Below are 23,663 nucleotides of genomic sequence, written 5' to 3' on the forward strand. Positions count from 1 at the left end.
AAAAAAAAAGGTGGTTTCACGTTATTTCGACAAAATAAAATGAGGTAAAATCAAAAATTCTGTAAAAAATGGCGTATTCTAAATATTTTTTTTTCTTTTTTTTTTCTTATATTCATCGATATTATAATTTTTCACAGACGTTGTATTTCGCTTTCTTTTTTTCAAAATCTCGAATCACGTGTATCGCATTATTAAATTCAGTCTGTTTTATCATGTGATTCATGAAATCGTGTTTATCGCAAATATAAAAATTAACTTGATTTTGTGATAAAGAAAAAAATGAATTATATAAATTTATATCTCTAAATAATTAGCGATAAATCGGATAAGACTAACTTTAAGAAGAATTATCGATTTTTTAGCGCGTCTGCAGTTGAACGCCAGTGCTGCCTCTGTCGGTAACCTCTGAAAAAAAGCATAGAAAAAACTTATCGAATATCCGCCATATTAATATCGTCCATAAAGAAATTAACGCACTTACCGACCGTAACGCTATAATTACATAAGTATAGATGAATCTATGTATTCCAGAAATAAGAAACAACTGAAACACCATCTACAATCGGGCACTTTTTATGAAACACGATATAATTGGCTCGTTAAAATACGTCATTAATATCGAACCAATCCAAAGGCGTCTTTGCAAAAAAGTTACTCGAAGCTACTTCCGGCAGATGCGTATTTAAATCAATCGTGTTCACGTGTTGTCATCAATGAACATATATCTCCGTAGTATTACTTGATCGTGCTTTCATTATCTATGTATCACGAAGATAGAAAGAAAGATAGCGAAAAAAAAAAAGAGAAAAAGAAAAAAAGAAAAGAAAAAAGAAAACATGTGCGAAGCGATTGTGAGATATCACAGTACGTTAGTACGCAAGAAGGAAGACACACAGCTTAGCGGACGATCGATCGGGTGTGAAGCATTTTTCATCGTCATCCAGAATTTTGGTTTGGCGGTTCAATCTCTACAGGAAGTATAGCCGATGCGCGCGCAACCGGATGCTGCGCGCGCAACAACGACGATACGACAAAGGGTACTCGAGACATTAGATTTTGATAATTTCGAAATTATACGAAGATTCTTCGTTTGAAAATGCATAGGAAATCGTTCTGATCGACGTAGAAGAGATTGCACGAGAAATTTTCTCATAAGAGTTCATTCGGAATGGCGCGTCCTTCGGACGCACCGAGCGCGTAAGTTCCTGCGGGGTGGGCGAGGGACGCCATGACAGTCGTCGTATTTTCTGTTAACCGCGAGCACGTAGGCACTTCCCAAGATTTTCGTAAAATTACGTGGCACGTCGGAGTCGAACAGGGCCGAATTTGGTCCTCCGTTGTTCCGTTCTCGACGGCGTACACTTGGATGATATTGTTGAAGCGGAGGGCGAGGGAGCGTGGCCATTATCGAGGATTTGCTTGTGGGTATCCGTGGCGAGGTGAGACGTCGAGAGGCGGCGAAAGGCGTCCCCCCTGCGTCGGGACGCGCGTCTCCCCGTGCACGGGACGGCCTAAGGCCGTAAGAGCGAGATGCCCGAACCGCCGACGGCATCCTTTACCACGTGAGTCCAATTCTCTAAGCTCTGTTACGAAGGTAACTTTGATACTCGGTGTGGTTCTGGCCGTGGTCAAAGAACTCGCTGCGCCTCGTTTCTTTGCCTCCATCTTTCTATCTCTTTCTCTCTCTCTTTCTTTGTACGCATAGCCTCCTTTCTCTCTCTCTCTCTCTCACTCGCTCACTCACTCTCTCTCTTTTGTATAAACCTACTATATATATATATATGTATATATATATGTATGTATGTATATATATAGTATATCTTTTTTTTATTTCTCTTCCCCGCCTTCCTCCTCTCTCTCTCTCTCTCTCTCTCTCCCCCCTCTCCCTCCGACTCGTTACGATGCACATACAGGTACATTCCCTTGCCCCCGAATCTTGTGTCACCACCATCTTGTGGCCCCTTGTCCCCGTTCCACGTTCTTTCTACCGAGCGACAATATAATTCACGCGTCATATGTGCGAGGCAAACCAGAAGATGGTAAACGAGGAGATTCCCTCGAGCGCGGGGAATTCTACGCCGGTTGGTCGTGGCCGACATTGAAGCACAGCTGCGTACTCGTACGAGGTGCCGCTGCCGTTGCCGTTGCCGTTGCCGTTGCCGTTGAAACGTAGACCGCTTTCATCGCTCTTACGCGGCCCCTTTGTCACGCTCCCGAAGATGCTAGCCGATGACTCACCTATTTCCCGCTTCGTCGAATAAAAATTGTCTGGAGGTTAAGACGTGATCGATTTAATCCGCGAGGATCGACTTCTCATGGCTACTTTCGTGTTTATTGCGATCGATCGCCACGTCGGATCGCGCGTATCGGAAAATTCCCACACAGCGATGACGTCCGCGATTTTCATAGCCGACCGAGTATTTGCTCGAATCGACCATTTTCGAGGTTAAACGTCGTGACGTTTGTTTTTCTTCGATTTCCGATACAGATCCTACCGATTAAAAAAGTCAGATTCGTATATTCTTCTTCATGAGCTCTTGTTTCGAAGGTTTTACGTGCTGAGACGTTATGGCATTCGTAAGGAAACGACGCGACTCGAGCGACGAGAGAAGCTTAGAGATAGTTTTAATTTGGATAATTCCAATAGGAGTTATTGAAGTTAAAATTTAACTTCGAGTCATGTGTTCTGCAGGATGAAAAGTGAATTATGTCAGAAGCACTTAATTGGTAGCCTTCAGTGAGCGAAGATGAACAGCGAGCAGCATGCGTTGCCAGCGACTACGCAGGCTCAACAAGAGGTGAGAATATTTTTAAACGTATGCAGGCTACTTACCAAGCTACAAATGCGCGATGGAAATATTGTTTATGTTTAAAGATATATCTTATTAGGTATTCTTCAAAGTAAGAAGACGTGTCATATATATATATATATATATATCGTATTACTTTATCGAAGACTTACGTGCTCTGTCTATCTTGTTCTCTCGTTTCAAAGCTAGTTACACAAACGTATACTTTCTTTATTAACAAAAGTAGACGACAGTTTACGTATACTAGTATATTTTTTGTATTCTGTGTACGTGTATATACATAAGTATCTATGTATTAACATATTTATATCTCATTCGTTTTCTAAGTAACGTGTCGACTATACACGGTTTAACGTATACCGTAAAATGTTCTACAAGCAAATTTTATTTACAGCCAATCTTCGCAACACATTTTTCTATATTCTTGAGATAATCTGAATTTTCCTTCCTAAAAGTTGAAGCGTATTCACTACAACAAATAAATATCTATCTTGTATTTAGGTAAATATTAACCAGTCTATAATGCTTGAGCCTAGACTCTTTGGGAGGACTTAATCCTTATTGGCGCACTTGTTGATTGGAATCGAGCCTGGTGCATGCCTTTGCATGCCCTATTGATGTTGTACAAATGTCTGAATGTATATCGGTAGGATGTAAACGCGGGTCAAAGTGGTCGTCCTTCATACCCAGGTGGTTTGGCTACTTCGACTGGCCTTGGCAATGTGGGGAATACCCCTCATTCATCCGCGGACCTGCGTGTAGGTACAGCCGTAGCGTTAGCCTCCTCGGTAGCTAAGTATTGGGTCCTGACCAATCTGTTTCCCGGACCGCTACCTCAGGTCTCGGTCTACCACCATTCCCACCACAACTCCTCTCATAGGAGCAGTGGAAGTGGGGAGGCATCCTCCAAAGAGCCAGCCTCCTCTTTGAACCAGGAAATGGCATTGAACTCCAGTTCTCATCATCAGTCAACCTCTCAGTCGGCACATCATCACCATCAACCTTCAGTTAGCAGTAGCAACCATCATGGCTCTATGCAGTCCAACTCTCAGGTTTGTTTGCGTAGAAGCACGCTATACTCGAAGATCGAATGTGGCTTATGAACTATCATAGCAGAGTATTAGAGTCTGCCTTTGCAGGAGTTGCAGTAACATAGTACCTTGCGCGTATGTTTATGGAAATGTGAGTAGGTGGAAAAGATATACATAATGCCAAATGAGTAAAGCGGCCTTTGAGTTAACGGTCTACTATCTTCGGCAAATTTTCTTTGCTTTTGCCATAATGTTCTCTTTCTCCATGTCCCATCCTATTTCCACCTTTCACTTCCTACTTTCTTACTTTCGACGCAGTATTCTTATATTTCGGTACATAGCAGCTTGTGAGTAGCTCTTGAAATTTGAAATAATGTTCGTTAATCTATATGATATGTGTCAGATAATGCTCATTTGACAGTAGTACTTGATGAAATATTACAGACTGTTGAAATATTGAGTGATAAAAAAAAAAGAAAAATAATACAAACATTACATCAAGAACAACTGTAACTTTTCCATAACTTTTAATAATGTGTTATTTTTCTTTGTTAACAGATTCCAGTTTCTCTTCCTGGCCTTAATCTAGACGGGGCGCATATCCCAGCGAGCGTTAGTCATTTACAGGCAGCACACGCGCAAATGCAACAACAAATGCAGGCTCAACAGCAGCAGCTGCACCAGCAGCAACAACAGCAGCCACAGCAGCAGCAACAACAGCAGCAGCAATCTCATCACCAAATGCAGAATCATCAAAATGCACAGAACAATGGACCGACCTCACATAACCAGAACACTCAGCGGGACGACAACAAAGTCAAGGACGAAGGCAGCTGTACCACCGAACGCTGTAGCGATAATCAGGTTCACTGTCAAGTTCAATGCGATCTTCAGTTACAACCACCACAAGACTTACAACAGAGCTTAATGCAACAGCAGCAGCAACAGCAGCAGCAGCAGCAGCAGCAGATCGGCGTGAATATAAGCGGGAATTCTTCGACCGAGGGTAGCAGCCAGAATAATTCGGAGAAACCAGAGAAGGAAAAGGAGTTGCGGCAACTTAATATGACGCAGTAAGTTTCTATGCAATGGAGTATATACTTTTAAAAAATCATAAAAAATCCATTCTATTTTTTTTTAGATTTCAAGTTCCAGACTTAAAACCAGGTGGTCATATGATGGACGTCAGAACGGCGGATGGTTCGGTGGTCAAAATTAGTGCGGGAAATGAACAAGACTTAGCTAAAACACTGGGTGTTGAAATGGTACAAAACATGTACAAGGTAATAACATTATATTTGCGCGCGTTCTATTCGTCCATATAAGGCGATAAAAATACAAAATTTCATTGCGCTCGACAGGTCAATGTCGAAGATATTAACCAGCTTTTAGCGTATCACGAAGTTTTCGGAAAATTGCAAAGTGAAATTGCAGCTGGTACTACTTTGGTAGGAAGTACAGTACCTACTCAAACAGTTACCACCATTCAAAATGGTACACCGTTAGTGCAGCAAGTTCAGTTGAATAAGTTTGACATAAAAACTAGCGATGGTGAAGCAACACCGGGTCCAAGTGCATCGCCAGTTTCGGTTGGCAGCCATGCCTGTGAGATATGTGGAAAGATATTCCAGTTTCGTTACCAGCTTATAGTACATCGTAGATATCATACAGAAAGGAAACCATTCACGTGTCAGGTGAATCTGATATTTCTATTTTTGTACATTTTAATTACATATATATATATATATATATATATATATATATATATTCTTATCTCGTATTTTATTAGGTTTGTGGGAAGGCATTCTCAAACGCAAACGATCTAACGCGTCACGGAAAATGTCACTTGGGTGGATCGATGTTTACATGCACTGTATGTTTTCACGTCTTCGCAAATGCACCTTCGTTGGAGCGGCATATGAAAAGACATGCTACCGACAAGCCTTACAACTGTACGGTGTGTGGCAAGAGTTTCGCAAGAAAAGAGCATTTAGATAATCACACCCGATGCCATACAGGCGAAACACCATACAGGTAAGTTGTTCTTCTTTTTACCATCTTACGTTCCATTTACGATCATTTCTATTCGTCAATTCTAATTAATACTTTTCACTCGTAGGTGCCAATATTGCTCGAAGACATTTACCCGAAAAGAACACATGGTAAATCACGTGCGCAAACACACTGGTGAGACTCCACATCGATGTGATATTTGCAAGAAGAGCTTTACTCGCAAAGAACACTTTATGAACCATGTTATGTGGCATACAGGAGAAACCCCCCATCATTGTCAAGCCTGTGGCAAGAAGTATACGCGCAAAGAGCACCTCGCTAACCACATGCGTTCACACACCAATGACACCCCATTCCGCTGTGAGATATGCGGTAAGTTATATTACATTTCAACTTTCATTAGTTGCTATAGCATCCATCAATTTCAAATACGAACGATTAAACGAAGAAAAAAAAAATTCTAAGGAATATCGAAAAAATTATCATTTGATTTCGTTTAGATTTATAAATTTGATACGACCGCGATTGATACCGATCAATTAATCATTATTATCTCTTTTGGATCAGTAATATAAAACGCATGTGTCTGAAATAATCTATAAAAATCGGTAACGTTTTACCGAATTCTTTTTTTTTTTTTTTCTTTTTTTTTTTTTTGCATTTCCTTTTTGCAATATTACGTTATCATAAATTTAACTGCGCGATAAATTTACTCCAAACGATATTGGCCCACTTTTAGTACATTGTTGAAAGCTATAATTGGAACCCATGGGAATCTTTGACGATGAGGTAAGTAATATCTGTGTATGTGTGAATAAAATAAACTGCAAAGATCGACCACTCGTGAAAGAGTAATACACGTTTTCTCTTTACTTCGGCGCTGTGATACTCAGAAAATACGGGTATCTACGTTATCGATGAAATGTTATTTTTGGAAACATACCACTTCTCGATTTTATTTCGATCGACCTTTGAAGCGGTCCTACGTAAATTGGAATAATTCGTAGTAATTCATCTTTACAATCATCCTATATATATATATATATATATATATATATATATTTATTAATAATTAATAAGAGTGAATTAATGAATTGAATACATTGTTTCCAATTGATCGTAGCAACTTCTTTTTCTTCTAAATTAATGAAATAAAACGATTTGATAAGACAGACGTCATCCATATGTTGATGAAAAATAAAAAAGAAAGAAAAAAAAAAAAAATTAAATAGAAAGAGAATTCGAATTTATAAATTTGTTCTCTAACTCGAACGAGTATAAATGGAGTATATGACATACTATAGCCTTAAAGTGTGTATAGATAGGCGCACAGCAGTGAAATAAAATCCGCGAGAATTGATCGCGCATCGCGAGCAACCACCCCTCCGGTCGTTCTCGCGGGTCGTGCGCATTCCTTTGCAAAAGCCGCCCCTCTAACCTTAGAACTATCGGTGTCTTTGGCCGCAGTATACTCTGTCTCTCTCTCTCTCTCTTTTTCTCTCTTTTTTTTTTCTCTCTCTCTCTCTCTCTTTTTCTCCTTTCGTCGTCTAGCACGAGTCCCTCCCAAGCACACACCTCGTCTGCGTATCTCAGACGCACTTCAGAAGTTTCTTTACGTCCACCTTCGAGAGTACATTGTGATGACATGACTTGCTATTTCGTAAATTTAAGCGGTTGGTATACATATATATACACACACTTTCAAAATATACATATATATGTTACCCCTCTTTTTATGTTTTTTTTTTATGTATGTATATATATATATATATATATAGGTTATATATATTTTTTTATTTTTATTTTTTTATTTTTTTATTTTTTAATCTGACCAACATCGATCGATTTTGTTCTGTAATAATTTCACATATTAAATTAGAGTTTAAAGTTTGTTTATCTTTTCTTTTCCTTTCCCTCCTTTTTTTTTTCCTTTTTTTTTTCTCTTTCTTTGTTTCCTTTTCTCTCTTTTTTAAACTCCACATTTAAAATTAGAGAAGTCATGTATGTAGGAATAAGTGCAAGTAGAAGTGTAGATTTGAAAAGACCCGCGCTCGTGTAACTCGAAGTCGACGTGTAATTTTGGATCTAATGGTAACATCCCTTCGTACCTACTTCTCTCATCCTTCCTCCTCCTCCTCCTCCTCCTCCTCCTCCTCCTCTCTTCCACCCCCTCTTTACTCTTAATCTTTCTGTCGATGAACTCTCTCTAAAATCATTCGAATTTTAAATCAAATTTAGTTGGTCGGTTAAGAAAAAGAAAAAAAAAGGGGGAAAGTATTTTTCTTAAAATAGATATTTGTGATTAAAGCAAGGATAATTTTAACTTATTCGCGTCGTCGTCGCCGACGCCATGAGTGCAAACACCCAACAGCGACGCCGGTATGCGCGTATTGTGTTACACGAGATATAATCGCGCAGCATGCAGTGTTATGTGCACGTGTACGACGTATTCGAAACGTTAGGTGAATGTGTGTACTTTATTGATTTGCAACTCGTATATTCGTTATACACATAATCGACGCCGTCCGTACTTTCCTAACTTTTTACCGAACAATGAATAAAAGAAGAAGAAGGAAGGAAGGAAGGAAGGAAGGAAGGAAGAAAGAAAGAAAGGAAATAACATTTCAAAGTTTATTAATTATAGGTCCGTAATAAGAGAAAGAAAGAAAGAGAGAGAGAGAGGGAAAAAATGAAAAGAATAATACTATTTTCCCCCTTTTTTTAAAATTATTATTAACAAAGTATTTACAATGAATTTTTTTCCTACGGGAATTATAAATAGCCGTTATATCGTCGGATATAAATAAAATATCAACTTAATAGTTATAAAAATAAAAACGACGTAATAAAATGAACAATAATAATACTGTCGTAGTTGCAGTTTACTTAGCAGAGACCTAACTTAATTGATAGAATGAAAGAGAAAAAGAGAGAGCGAAGGGAGGAAGAACAAAATAATTATAATAATAGGGCAATAATGATAGTATTAATAATTAATAATTAATAATAAAAATAATAATAATATTGTTGTAGATGTGATTTAAATTGCAGTTTAATCAGCTGCCCCTCTTTTGGTTTTTTTGTTTGTCGCTGCTCGTACAGGTAAGTCGTTTACGAGGAAGGAGCACTTCACGAACCACATAATGTGGCATACGGGTGAGACGCCGCACCGCTGCGACTTCTGCTCGAAGACGTTCACTCGAAAGGAGCATCTTCTCAACCACGTTCGCCAGCACACGGGTGAGTCTCCACACCGATGCGGCTTCTGCTCCAAATCGTTCACCAGAAAGGAACACCTTGTTAACCACATCCGCCAACACACAGGTGAGAGCGGTTGGCAGATGTTCACTTCACAGGCAACCGATCGTAATGTTTTGTCTCTAATGATTAGTTTTTCAGTGTTCACATGACTAGAATTCAGGCATAGATAGATGTGTATATATATATTTAGGAATTTTATGTCTTTTTCAATACATTTAGGGACTCTGAGTTCACCCGCCGTCGTAACGCCATTGTCACATTCTAATTATTGTTTTTGGGTTTTTTCTTTGTTTATCCATTGTTAAAAAAAATTCTTTTTTTATTTCTTTCTGTTACTTTTTTTTTTTTTTTTTTATCATTCATCGTTTTTCATTTTCGTTCTTTCAACATCCTTCGACGAGATCATCCATCGAGTACGTTTCGATTTTTATGTTTCATTACGGGATTTCTAAAACACGTGCTTTTCATGTTAAAACTCGAGATTTAACATTTTGACTCATTTTCGCTATAGTTTGCATGTTCAAGCGCTACTACTATTCCCATTACTACTCTACTATTACTACTACTACTACTATTACTATTACTATTACTCTACTCTACTACTGCGCGTCGATCGTATTCCATTGTTCCCGTTGTGATCCATCGATTTTTGTTCATCAGATCGTACGTTTATAAATAATTTGATATCGTTATCATCATCATTATCATCGTTTTCGTCGTCATCGTCATCGTCGTTCGTCGTCATCGTCGTCATCGTTGTCATCGTCGTGCTCCTCGTTGTCATCTTTAATTTTTCGTCGACGAATTACGCATCCCATTCTCATCGAATCTCCCTAGAGACATTATTGCTGTTCTGCCTAATACACCGCTCTCATACATGCTTTATCACTCACTCTTTCAGAGCCTTTCTCGTTATAAATACATTCATAACTCTTCTGTGTATTATATTTCGACGATCCATTATTTCGAGAATTGTATTTGCATATGTGTGTGTGTATGTGTATGTATGTGTATGCGTATATGCGTATATATGTATATATACACATACATATATACTTTGTTGCTCGCTAACACATCATTGTCAACTTATTATCTGTCAAATTATTACACGCCCTTGATTGAGTTATAAATTCAAAGATATTGAGAACGATCGTATTGTTATTACTTATATTCATACACATATCTTCGATCGGAGTATACATTTAGATTCTTTTTGTTTACTAACGAAAGTTGTAAAATCTATGATCTTCAAATATACATATATAAATATATGTATATGTATATAGATAGATAAATATATGTTATGTATATCGTTCATATCTGTATACTTATATGAATACATTAGTAACGTAATCTCTCTTTCTCTTACTGTACAAGTTGACTTTACTCGAATGTAAAAATAAGGATCTGGAAATATCGAATGAAAGAAAGAAAAGAATAATAAGAGTGGAAATTTGGAAGAACATGAAAACGTCATCGTCTCTCTTACACGTGGCAGACTCGTCTCGTTTAAATGGAGATTCGATAGTTTCGCGAAGAATTCGAATGGTTTCATTCGATTATTTGCCTCGGTCCATTGCGTCGGGCAAAACTCGGCTTGTGCAGGATAAACTCTTTGTTTGAACGACGAGTAAAAATTGTGAATGTCGTTTCTGAAACTGTACAGGGGAGACGCCCTTCCGTTGTCAGTACTGTCCAAAAGCATTTACGCGGAAGGATCATCTGGTGAACCACGTCAGGCAGCACACGGGTGAGTCACCGCACAAGTGCCAGTATTGCACCAAATCCTTCACGAGGAAGGAACATTTGACCAATCACGTGCGTCAACATACAGGCGAATCGCCACATCGATGCCACTTCTGCTCAAAATCATTTACTCGTAAGGAGCACTTGACGAATCATGTACGAATCCACACTGGCGAATCTCCGCACAGATGTGAATTTTGTCAGAGGACGTTCACTAGGAAAGAACACCTCAATAATCATCTCCGTCAACATACCGGAGATTCTTCGCATTGTTGTAATGTGTGTTCGAAACCATTTACGAGAAAGGTACGTTGTTTTCCTCCAACGAAACAGGATTACACGTTTGCTTTTCATAGCTTTTCCATCGACTCTCAGTTTATAACGACCGATTGATTCCATCGTTAACGATTGGAATCTGGAGTCGATTAGAAAAGCTAGATATCTGTCATCGAGCTTCGTGTTTATTCTTGTAACATGACTCATTATTTGTTTTCTCTCTTTGAATTACACAGGAACATCTCGTAAATCATATGCGCTGTCATACCGGTGAACGTCCATTCGTGTGCACGGAGTGCGGCAAGAGCTTCCCATTGAAGGGTAACTTGCTCTTCCACATGCGTTCGCATAACAAAGGAAGCAACGCCGAGAGACCATTCCGTTGCGATCTCTGCCCCAAAGACTTCATGTGTAAAGGACACTTGGTCTCTCACAGACGATCCCATTCGGACGAACGTCCACACAGCTGTCCAGATTGCGGCAAGACTTTCGTTGAAAAAGGAAACATGTTGAGACATTTGCGAAAACACGCTGCCGAAGGGCCACCGACGCAGGTTAGCACACCATCTGCTATTCCACAATCTGGAGTTTTACCTATACCAACCGCAGCGGTTTTGGTTGGACATCCATTGGCACCACCAGCTCCACCAGTTGTCCCACAACATACCGTGGTAGTACCAACACCCCCTGGAGTTCTAACATCTTATTAAACCAAACTCGAAATTAAGAAGACGTCGAGAAAAGAACCGTAACGGCGATGGAGCTTTCTCAAGGTTGTTATTATCAGTGTGTTTGACGAATACCGAGAGAGACTGTGTTCCAGGTGTTTATGCAAACTCGAAATCATAATCACAAGAACACAGTACTCTATTTCTATCTGTTCTTTCATTTGGAAAGTGTCGTTACGTGATGAAAATTACTTGGGACTATGATTCTTCGACAGCAGCTAAAAAATTACCTTAATTTTGAAGATTAAGGTATCGAACTTTGAACAAAGGAAAAAACGAAGCACGATCGTGTTCTACAAGTATCTTATCAGTGTATAAATAACACTGAAAGATTTTTCAATATTAAATACATTTTGCGTGTTGTCGGCGATAGATTATCCAAAGTTTGAATTTGTTTCTATATATCTTTGTATGATAAATATAATAGATTTATATAAGTATAGATACATATATATATATAAATATATATAAATATATATATATATATATATATAATTTACGATTTCATAATTAGATTTTTTGTGCAAATGCAGTGCTCAGAACTTCTTCTTCTTCATCTTCTTCTTCTTCTTCTTCTTCTTCTTCTTCTTCTTCTTCTTCTTCTTCTTCTTCTTCTTCGTAATTCACCGATGCTCATATTATGTTTTAATTTAGTAGTTTTTACAGAGAGTTTATTAACTATTAATTACAACTTTTATACGTCGTGTGATCATTTCACTTCAATTCCAAAGTTTTTCATTTCTTCGGATGGGTATTCCTTTTGATTGTGTAAGAAGAGAAGAAAGAGAAAAGCTATATCGTGATACGTACCCATCTACTTCTAAAGGAATCAGTCATTTTAAGAATAGGTACCGTTACTGCCACTTCGAAATCAAACAAAGAAACAATTGATCACAATGATGAGCTTCTTGAAATGCAATATTAAGAAACTTTTGTTTCACTTGTATTTTTATTTTTATTTTTATTTTTATTTTATTCTATTCTAATCTAATCTAATCTAATCTAATCTAATCTATTCTATTCCATTCTATTCTTTTTTTTTCAATTATAAATTTTACGACGAAAATTAAAGTTGAATTAATGTACTCCGCGATTAAGGAAAATAAAAAGAAAAAAGAAAAAAAAAAAGAAAAAAGATTTATGTTACTTTGTTACGCGAATTGTCTAAATGGATAAAGAACGTGACAGAGAAGGAACGGTCCTACGTCTGGAACATTTCACATGGATTTAAAACGTTTTGATTTGATGTAAGCTTAAAGAATGAAAGCAAAAAAAAAAAAAAAAGAACAGAAGGTTATATAACTATATTGTTCAAGTGAAGAGAAGGAACAGGGGATTAATTACGCGGTGCATTTTATACGCGTAATACATTTTATACGAATTTAGATGGTATATATTCGGATATATAAATACACACTTAGAGCTATCGTCGGGACTTAGAGATAATAAATACTTTCGTTAGTTTTAAAATCTGTTGCGAGATCGAGTGCAATATGGCTAAGCCTTTTTCTGCTTAATATATGAATCCGTAACAGTTACCTTTCTCTCTCTCACTCCTCGCCCTCTCCCTCCCTCTCTCCCTCTCTCTCTCTCTCTTTTTTACTTCTCTCTCTCTCTCTCTCTCTCTCTCTTTCACATTCACATACTCTCCTCTCTCTCTTTATCTCTCTTTATCTATCTTTATCTATTTTCTCTCATTCACACTCCCCCCCCCCCCCCCCTCTCTCTTTCTGATACTGGAAATGTTGTATTGATTTCGAGCGAATAAATATAACCGATAAGCGTCGACAACTTAACTAAGTTTTACACATACACGGGGAATAGACTGTTACATTAACAAAAATAAATAAATAAATCAGGGAATTCGGTTATTAAATTTAATTCGCAACGATCGAAGTAAAAAAAAAAAATAAAAAAAAAAAAAGAATAAAACATACAAAGAAAAAGAAGCACATTTTGTATCGTCTTATCTAAAAAAACAAAAAAACAAAAAAACAAAAAAAAAACAAAAAGGACAAAAAAAATATATTCTCTCCTGATAACACTAGCGATCATTGTATAAGGCCATATATATTTCATATTTACTATTAAGATAAATGGAAACGTGCACTTGTTAGTGTGACATCACTGACATTTAGTTACCACGTTGTCTTAACGCAAAACGGACTTTTTATTAGATGATAATGCGTCTGATTTGTAAAAGAGAAAAATAAATTAGGGTTTTAAGTGACTGTCACATTGCCAGGTTTACATTGATTATAATTATGTATGATATAATATATCATTAAAAATTATTATATCTCGCGTACATATGTCGGTATGGAGTTTACATGCGTTATAATTACGTTCGATGCTCTTATTAGAGATTTAGAATTAATATAATATATTACGATATAAATATATAAATAAAGATCTATATATATAAATAAATATATATATATATATATAAATATATATTACTAAATATATTCAAACAGTTAGATATCACTTACTATTTTAAAATATCGAAAAAAAAAATATAAAACAGGGGACGACAAGCACGCAGCATTGGGGAGCTTTAGTCGCCCTGCGGCTAAATAATATACATACTTCGCTAATGTTCTTCAGAGAAAAGAGATAAGAAAAAAAAAAAAACTATGTGAAAAGTTCCATAACAGCGTGTGTGTCTAATGTTTAAAAGATGCGGATAAAAATATATATATATGTATAATATATATAAATGCTCGTGCGCGCTTATATATACAGTATGTATATATATATATATATATACATACACACATTACGAATAGAGCATATATAAACATGATGCGATCGTATGTCAATGGACGATAAAAACCGATGATCTATGGGATTATTCATATCTCTGCTATATGATAGTGTAAAGAATTTAAAAACCCTAACGTTAACTTGTCACGGCTCCCCCCCCCCCTTACATATTACCGCTAGTAGAATGTAACATGGAATAAAAATTGAAATAATGTTTATATGAATTAATAATAATTAATATTATATATAATATCATACGTTTTATATATATATATAAATATATATATATATATATATATATATATATAAACACACACAAGAATAAAACACTAAGAGTTGGTTCATGCTTTTAAGAAAATTTAGTTGTGAGCTTGTTTAACAAAAAAAAAAAAAATCGATTATAAATAAAAAAGAAACGCAGCTGGCGAAAATCAGAGACCCGTTTCTTCTCTATGAGTCGAAGCGAAATTCGTCGCGAGTTACACGCAATTTACTTTGAAAATAATATTGTGAGATCATTTTTGTCGACGTTTTCGTCTTTTCTTTATTGTCGTCAACAAATATTGTTCTCCTTTCTATTTCTGTTTCTTCTTTTCTGTTTTTTTCCTTCCTTGTCTCTTCGAAACTGCGTTAACCCGCTGTACTATGATTTAAGTCGTAATGGCACGTGCCAAAGTTGCCGTCAATGTTGCTCATCCGTTTGTGAAAAATCGAATCAAGAGTTTCATTCTGGTTTCTGATGTTTGACTCTTAAAGTATGTAGCACGTGTTTCGGACGATATTATAGGGCAAGAGGTTAACATTCTTTTTTCCATTGATATCGTATGAACTCTGCGACTAGAAAAATGCTTGTACGTCATAGCTTCGACTCAAAGCGAAATATGGTGAAGGAAAGTTTTCAGAATATGATTTACTTTAGATAGAACAAAATATTATGTATAGAATTTTATTATGCACCATTGTAATATTATGTATCCCAGTTGTGACACAATATACACTGGTGTTATGTTAAATGTGACAAGATTGTGTACGATGTTATTACATTTTCTCTTTTTCTTTATTCCTGCATATAAATAGAAGAACAATTTTTATATAACATTATTCATATCATACTAACATCATATTATTATATATTTCTTGTATAGTTCAAGTTTTCATGAAATAGATAGTATTGATCTTATGACGAATTATTCATTTTCAGATACATAAGCTAATTGATAATTATAAATTAAATTGTTGAATTTTCTTTCTCTCACTTTCTATTTTTTTTTCTCTCTCTCTTCGGTAGAATCTATAAATCGATGTTTATTCTTTCGAATTAAATTCAAGAAAAAAATGAAACGCAACAGTAGAATAATTTTTATTATATATAAATCTAAAAAAAAAAAAAAAGAAAAAAAGAATAGATTTTCTTTATTTATTTTCTTTCTCGTTTAGGAAGAAATTAGCAATGCGTTGACCGACTTGAAAAGCTTTCCAAGTGTGAGGTATATTTTTTCTTACTGTCCAATTGTATATATATTTTTTTAGGATAAAATTGCAATCCATAAAATGAGAAATTGACATGTCCCAAATTAGATATAAATCTTATAATTATTCGTATCAAAATTATTAGAAATTACTCGACTTATTTTACGAAAGCTTGCATGTATATAATTATTGTTATATCATTATACATTAAATAATAGTGTTATTACGAACCATCGTAATTTTTTAAACACTTGATTCAATTTTTTTTTTTTTTTTTTTTTTTTTTTTTATTAATTAGAATAAAATTAATACAGAAACGTAACGTATTTTTCTACTGAAAAGAAAATATTTGTTGTGTCTGGTAAACGGAAAATTTTTTAAATATAATTTACTTCAAGTAGAAGACCATATATATTGCTCATAGAATTTTATTATATTAATTTTATCATAGTTTGTGTTATCGTTATAAAATATATTACACAATATATCCATTGGTCTTATCATTTCCAATGATTATCATATACTGTTATAGAACATAGATGGAAACAAATAAACTTGTTCGTATGCCGATCCATTTATTCCGCTATAAGATGGTAGATAATTATAAATTAAACTCTTGGCTTCTTCGGTAAAATTTTGAAATCGGTGTTTATTTTTCCTAGCTAAAGCAAACAAAAAAAAAATAAATAAATCAAACGAGATATTGGAATAATTTTTATTATAATTTAATCTAAGAGAAGATATCTCGTTATTTTACCTTCATGTACGAAGAAATTAGCAAAATATTGACTGACTTTAATGGCGTCGAAAGAATGAGGTATATTTTTGTCTTTTATCCACTCAAAAATATTTTTTTCCGGATGAAATTGTAATCCATAAAAAGGAAAATTAACATGTTCCAAGCTAGATATAAATCGTACGCCATTTCTGTCTACGTTTCGAGAAATTATCCGGAAAATATCGTTCAACTTGACTCTTACCAAAGCCTGCGTATTGTTAATGGATCAATTAGGTCAATTACTTTCACTCAATCAATGATAATAAATAATAAAGAAGTCTAACCTTTTTGGTTACGCAATAGCTGTGAAAATTAATAGTAACGTTCTGTTTTTCCAAAATATCTATGATGTCCGATGGTGCGTTTTTGAACAATCTTGATTCTTTAAAACCTGAAAACAATACATTTTATTTCCTTTTTTTATTCTGTAATTTTATTAATTATTAATTACTCGACGCTCACCTGTACTGAAGTTTAAAGGTAAAGCTTGTGATTGGCTAGAACACGTGATTCTATGTTCTACATTGTTAGCTGCTACGTATGTTAATAATTCGAATCCTAAACATATTCCTAAAATTGGAAAATAGTCTCCTTCCTTGTTCATTTCCTCGGCGATTCTAAAAGTCAAATCAATCAATCTGTTGTTAAATTTTAACAAAAATACAAAATTCTTCATCCATAACATTTCAAAATTTATACCGATAAATCTTTTTGCCCGCGTCAGCATATCCTTTACTATTATTAAAATATGTAGCTCCACCTGGCCATAGAACTCTAAGAACACAAATGTTTTTTTCTTTAAGCTACTCAATTGTTTTATATTGTTTATATTATCGTTCAAAAATTTACCCATTTAATTTTTCAAGTATATTTCTGTAATATGTTTCATTTTTTCCGATCCTGTAATAAAGATACAATTTTTATCATACTTCTTTTTTCTATTTCAATTTTTTTTTTTTTTTTTTTTTTTTTTTTTTTTTTTTTTTTTTTTTTTTTTTCTATAATAACGAAATAATATTTGGATTAAGTATTACATATAATACTTCATTTAATATTAAATATATTTTTACCAAATTGGGACTACTCTCGCACCGGCACTTTCAATAAATTTAACGTAAGACGCAGCGATATAACTTTTGTATCGTCCCTCGGTAGTACGATTTAAACGATAACTAATTTCTTGCGACAAAATACCTTTGAAATAAAATATAGAAAGAAATAAATTCGATACAATTAAAAAAAAAGAAAAAAAAAAGAAATTGAATAATACTCACCGATGATTGGTCGATTATTAAGAACAATTTCCTTTGTACTAATAACATTATGTGTAATAAAAATTAGCAAGATCAAAAAAGCAATTTGAATTTTACCAAAAATTATCGACATTATTTTATCTCTATCGTATCAAATATTTCGTATATGTATGTATGTGTATGTGTTGTGTATATATATATATATATATACATACATACATACACACACACATATATATATATATATTAATCTTTTTTATAAGATTTTTTATAATATATATATAATAATATCTTTTATACAATATATTTTAACTTTATATGTTTTTGATAATAGCTCACAATTTTTATTTTGTACTCGATCGATTGTACGAAGTTAACGATGAATTGATAAGATATAATGCTGACAAAACACGAATGAGTACACACATTTATATATATTCATTTAATATCTATATATAGTAGTTCTGTTTAAACGTTCCTCTATACATAATTATTACATAGCCGTATGATTTGATCTTGCACTGAACTCAGATTGGTTACTATAGTTTTATACGTAACACTTTTATACATGCGTTGCATCCGCCATTATCCTGGTTATTCAGTTACATTTGATAACCACTGATATTTTTTTTTTTTTCCAATCTCACTACCGGAGCCATAGCTATAGTATGGACTTGTATAAATGTATCTTTCGTAATCTTCTCCGTAAATGACGTTATAATGTCTGACGTCAAATTGACTGCTACATTCATTGACACATTGACACATTCATTGATAGCACAATCATATCAATTATATATTTTTTGCCTATAGCAAATGGGATTACAGTAACTTGTGAAAAAGACATTCTGTTAGAATTTCGATGTTCACTCGTTGAAATACAAAGAAAGACTGACTGATCCAGTAATTGTCAAAATCAATCAAAAAATTGATTTTCTTGACGTCACACGTAACTAAAGATTTTCAAATGTTTAAGTATTAAAACGTTTAATTACAATTATTTTAAATTTCCCGCGCGTTACGATCTTGGGTAATGTTAAACGAATATATTATCGTTTAAATATTTAATTTATTATATTCCATGTACATTATAAAGATTGTTTAAATAATTTGAAAATTAGCCAAAGTATTAATTTCTAAGCTTTCGCGATTAAAAAGATAGAGACTCGATGTTCACTCGTAGAAATACAAAAGAAAATTAATTCGGTACAATTAAACTATATAGATCAAAATTTTTAATTAAAATTATTTTAAGTTTCTCCTGCGTTACGATCTTTGTAACGTTTAAACGAATGTATTATTGTTCGAATATTATTAATTCACTGTATTCCATGTACATTATGGATTTTTTAAATAGTTTAAAATTCTTCCAAAATTATATATTATTTCGAAGATTCATTGACATGAACGATCGAATACGTATTTGCGTAATTAATTGATAATGATTAATAAAATATGTTGCAACTAACAAACGTTAGAAACCATGATTTAAGTATTTATATCATTTTCATTACAAAACGTTATACTTTGTTCGGCAGCCATATATACTTTGTATCGATATAACTCGTCGTTGACTCTTGTATCGATACAATGTTGCCAATGCGTTTTATTACACGAATGAAACGTGAGTTTCGTCTCCCCCACTACCACTCTATACCAACTTCTCTTGCGTCACGTGACATTCGTTATATTTTATGATACGTCGTCATATTTTTAATCCAATTATTACTACCACTGTTACTTTTCTTCTTTTTTCCCTTGATCTAGTAACATTGATTGATAGTTTTTTTTTTTACAGGGAAATATTTCGATTATCTAGAAACTTTTAAGAAATCTCTAGTGGTAAATAAATACCTATGAAAAAAGACGCTTAAAGTAATGCGACTAGAGTGCCCTCTAAGCGGAAACTATAGATAAGTAGAGCACGTGTGGTTTATTCTTCCATATTCGATTTATCATTTAGATACTCAGTTTACATGTGTCTGTGAAAGCGGATTAAAGTTCGTTGTTACACGTTACACTGTGCGGAATTTATTGAATCCTACGCTACGTTATAAATTAAGTTTCGTCGAACGTGTAAGATTCCTCAGTGAAGCGATTTAGAATATTAATCGCCGAGAGGGTAGATTATTGATATTTCATATATCATACATATCTTATATATTTAATTTTAATTGTCAAAGAAATAAAAATGGTAAGATATTTGTATATATATATATATATATATATATATATATATATATATATATGTATATATGTTTGTATGTATGTTTAGAACGTTTTATAGAGGTTATATATTTTGAGGTTAATTCTCTCACGTGGACTCGTTCACATTTACACTCGAACCTATTATTATTATTCGAAATAGATCGATTTGTAACACATTATGCTTCATTATGTAAATTTGAGTAACAATTTTATGCATGTATTATTTTTTACAGGAAGAAGTTAATCCAAAAGCATATCCCTTAGCGGATGCAGCTCTAACCGCTAAAATTTTAAATCTTGTAAAACAAGCTGTCGATTATCAGCAATTAAGGAAGGGTGCGAATGAAGCAGCGAAAACTTTAAATCGTGGTCTTTCAGAATTTATTGTAATGGCTGCAGATGCTACACCACTAGAAATTCTCTTGCATTTACCGTTGTTATGCGAAGATAAGAATGTACCTTATGTCTTTGTCCGTAGTAAACAAGCTTTAGGTCGTGCTTGCGGAGTATCCAGGCCAGTTGTTGCCTGTTCTGTTACGGTTAATGAAGGATCTCAATTGAAACCACAAATACAAGCTATACAACAACAAATAGAACGTCTATTGGTTTAAGTTAGATTTCTGTTCGTTGTACAATCATATTCAATTCAAGCATCGACTTTCTGACTTGCTTGCGTAAAAACAGATATTTTTGTCACATGTGCCTCATTTACATGTCTGATGTAACAATAATTATTAATCGTATTGAAATTTTCAATAAACAATAGCAAAATTTTCTTTGATCTTCGAAACTAGTATAGATTTTTATAAGATATACACATTTTCTCTTTGTATATACAGTATTAGACATTAACGGCCGTCGAAGTGGTTCTTTTAACATTTCAAATTATATAAATAATTTAGAATAACTTCATAAGAACATTATTTCACTTTTAAATATTTCAGAATTAAAATATATCTAATAAAAGTACTTTTCTCAGAGATCATGTTTTAGTTTTTGGATTTATTTAAGAAAATAATATGTTTATTTTTAGATAATAATTTTATTTTTATTTCTATTATATCAATATAAATAAATAATTACATTTTATTATAGTGGGAATAAAAAATTATTAGTTAAAACAAGGTAGCACATTTAAAGTCCAATTATCGTGCCAACGAATATCCTGAAATTTAAGCAATTCATTTTGAAATTTTTTATGAATCTTTTTTTGTGATTCATTAAAGGGAAATTGTAGAAACCATGATTTCAACTGTGCAGCCAATTCTTTTTCATTTGAGAAAACATAACCATTTTCATTGTCTTTCACCAGTTCTGATAAACTAAAAAAATTATAATCAATTATAATGAAATTGTATTATTTGATCATATACATATGTATACATGTGTATGTGTATAATACATACCATGCAAAATTATATGCGCAAACGGGAAGGCCACATCCAAACATATCAACCACTTTCATTGGTAAATCTAATCCACTGGAAGATGTATGAAGACATATACCTAAATCTGCACTAGCTATAGAAAATATTAAATTTTGAAAATAATTAACTTCATCTTAAGAGATCGTAAAATAATTTTTTCTATCATATAATATTTCAACAGACCCAACATTTTGGGATATTCCTCATTCTCAAGCCACGGCATGATAATCGTAACATGTTTCCATTTCTTTAAATTTATAATGGAAGTATAAAATTCTTTGAAGGGTCCTTTACCCGTTATTACACATAACAAATCTGATAGATGTGCATCCTTCTCATCACAAGCACTTTCGTATTCTACAATTAAAAAGAACATGAAGAACTATATAATGGTATATATGTTAAAATATATTATCCAAAAAAAATACCTTGTAAAGCATTTATAAGAATTGAAAAATCCTCATCTTCTGTCCAACTTGAGCTGGATATAATAATGCCTGGTCTTACAGATAATAAATTTACATTTTCTGCTGTACTCTCGGTAAAAAGCGTAGAATTTGTTTCCTTTCCACGAAAGATGTCATACTTTTTACTTAATTCTAACAAAAACTCATGTTTATCCGTTAATGAAATTGGTTTAAAATAGCTTGCTGGACGATCATACAAAACGTGTGCTCTAAAGAAGAAGTAATGCAATTTTACTAGAAATTATAAACAAAAACAGATATTTCTTCTAATATAACTTTAATGATACAAACTCGATTTCCCATTGCTTTTGTAAATACTCTTTCATAGCTTTAGTGACACAAAAATTATAATGCGATTTGCTTCCAAAATATATCTCAACGAACTTTGCTATTTTCACAATAACATGATCCTTTCTTAAGCTTAATGCCATTAAGGAATGTGCGAAGTTATGCCAGTCGATGATAAACTTGGCTTCGCTCAATATACTAAAAAACCAACATATTGGAATCGTAGGTATAGCTGGTGGATTTTGTATCAAAATATAACTCGATATATGTTTAGAAAATAATATAAACGATAATGTAACACTTTGCCACAGTACTTTTACGATATAATGCAAAACTGTAGGTAAAACTGAAACATTAGAAAAAAATTGCATACAGTGCATGTATAGTTTGATAATTGATTTATTTTTATAAAAGGATTGCTGATAAAAAGAATCATACTATTTTCCAATGATGGAGGTTGTGGAAGATAATATATATTTATACGTGGATTATCTTTGATTTCGTTTAACGGAGATGAACCCGGATAACCTATAAAATCGACGTTGAAACCTTCCTTTGCAAAGGATAATGCGTGATACTGCATTCGTGGACTTCTGCCCAAATCTCCAAGAACAACAATGCATACATTCTTACTTTTTTTGCGATAGTTAATCCATAATCTACGTATTATTAATATTATCAATAATATCCCACACAGCAAGTATAATACGTTCATTATAATTTGAAATGTCGAACCGGTACGAAAGTGACAACATCAACATATGTAAGTGAACTCATAATATCACAGATTAAACAATTACATCATGTCCACAAACATTTTTTATAAATATTACTGACACGTAATTAGGATAATAATATCTGCTTTTTATTAATACGATCAAATCTAAGAAAATTTCACATTCTTTTATTGTCATTGGCTAACGAATTATATCCGTTAGCTATATTGGTTAACAAGTTATTTACTTCTTTTTATCTTATATATCAATTATATATTAATCTAATTATCTTATAAAGGTACAATTAAAAAAGCGTAGAAATTCTAATCAACTTTAAATAAGATTCGGTACCTTAAAGATATTTCATATACATTAGGATCATTTATATTAGATAATCTCGTATAAATATGAGATTGTAGGAATCA

The 23,663-nt window shown here is 33.6% G+C and overlaps 3 protein-coding genes across 13 annotated transcripts; 2 read left to right on the plus strand and 1 right to left on the minus strand.

Annotated features, from left to right (window-relative positions):
• The first annotated feature begins 1,242 nt into the window (after positions 1 to 1,242).
• LOC122628755 (zinc finger protein 665-like) lies at positions 1,243 to 13,042 on the plus strand. 11 transcript variants are annotated; one of them, XM_043811353.1, is made up of 12 exons: positions 1,243 to 1,562; positions 2,693 to 2,798; positions 3,461 to 3,862; positions 4,400 to 4,914; positions 4,983 to 5,124; positions 5,203 to 5,535; positions 5,631 to 5,875; positions 5,961 to 6,028; positions 6,113 to 6,226; positions 8,957 to 9,178; positions 10,782 to 11,167; positions 11,374 to 13,042. In XM_043811353.1, exons 2-12 carry the CDS (start codon positions 2,748 to 2,750, stop codon positions 11,845 to 11,847), a joined length of 2,952 nt encoding a protein of 983 aa, XP_043667288.1. In that variant the 5' UTR covers positions 1,243 to 1,562; positions 2,693 to 2,747; the 3' UTR covers positions 11,848 to 13,042. The 11 variants fall into 11 exon arrangements, with proteins under 11 accessions (XP_043667288.1, XP_043667286.1, XP_043667289.1 ...); XM_043811351.1 differs by having other exon boundaries at positions 4,400 to 4,705; positions 4,781 to 4,914; positions 5,961 to 6,226; XM_043811350.1 differs by having other exon boundaries at positions 1,244 to 1,562; positions 4,400 to 4,705; positions 4,778 to 4,914; positions 5,961 to 6,226.
• A 3,471-nt stretch (positions 13,043 to 16,513) lies between these two features.
• LOC122628761 (chitobiosyldiphosphodolichol beta-mannosyltransferase-like) lies at positions 16,514 to 23,358 on the minus strand. Its single transcript, XM_043811369.1, has 14 exons — positions 22,961 to 23,358; positions 22,526 to 22,868; positions 22,196 to 22,443; positions 21,951 to 22,124; positions 21,747 to 21,861; positions 21,473 to 21,662; positions 18,154 to 18,184; positions 17,950 to 18,073; positions 17,729 to 17,779; positions 17,579 to 17,653; positions 17,342 to 17,496; positions 17,164 to 17,270; positions 16,859 to 17,087; positions 16,514 to 16,763 (listed from the first exon to the last, which is right to left on the minus strand). The coding sequence occupies exons 1-14, from the start codon at positions 23,235 to 23,237 to the stop codon at positions 16,618 to 16,620; spliced, it is 2,265 nt and encodes a 754-aa protein (XP_043667304.1). The 5' UTR covers positions 23,238 to 23,358; the 3' UTR covers positions 16,514 to 16,617.
• LOC122628760 (NHP2-like protein 1) lies at positions 19,952 to 21,130 on the plus strand. Its single transcript, XM_043811368.1, has 2 exons — positions 19,952 to 20,326; positions 20,574 to 21,130. The coding sequence occupies exons 1-2, from the start codon at positions 20,324 to 20,326 to the stop codon at positions 20,949 to 20,951; spliced, it is 381 nt and encodes a 126-aa protein (XP_043667303.1). The 5' UTR covers positions 19,952 to 20,323; the 3' UTR covers positions 20,952 to 21,130.
• Positions 23,359 to 23,663: the final 305 nt, after the last annotated feature.

Source organism: Vespula pensylvanica, chromosome 4, assembly GCF_014466175.1.
Source record: "Vespula pensylvanica isolate Volc-1 chromosome 4, ASM1446617v1, whole genome shotgun sequence".
NCBI classification, from domain to species: Eukaryota; Metazoa; Arthropoda; class Insecta; order Hymenoptera; family Vespidae; genus Vespula; species Vespula pensylvanica.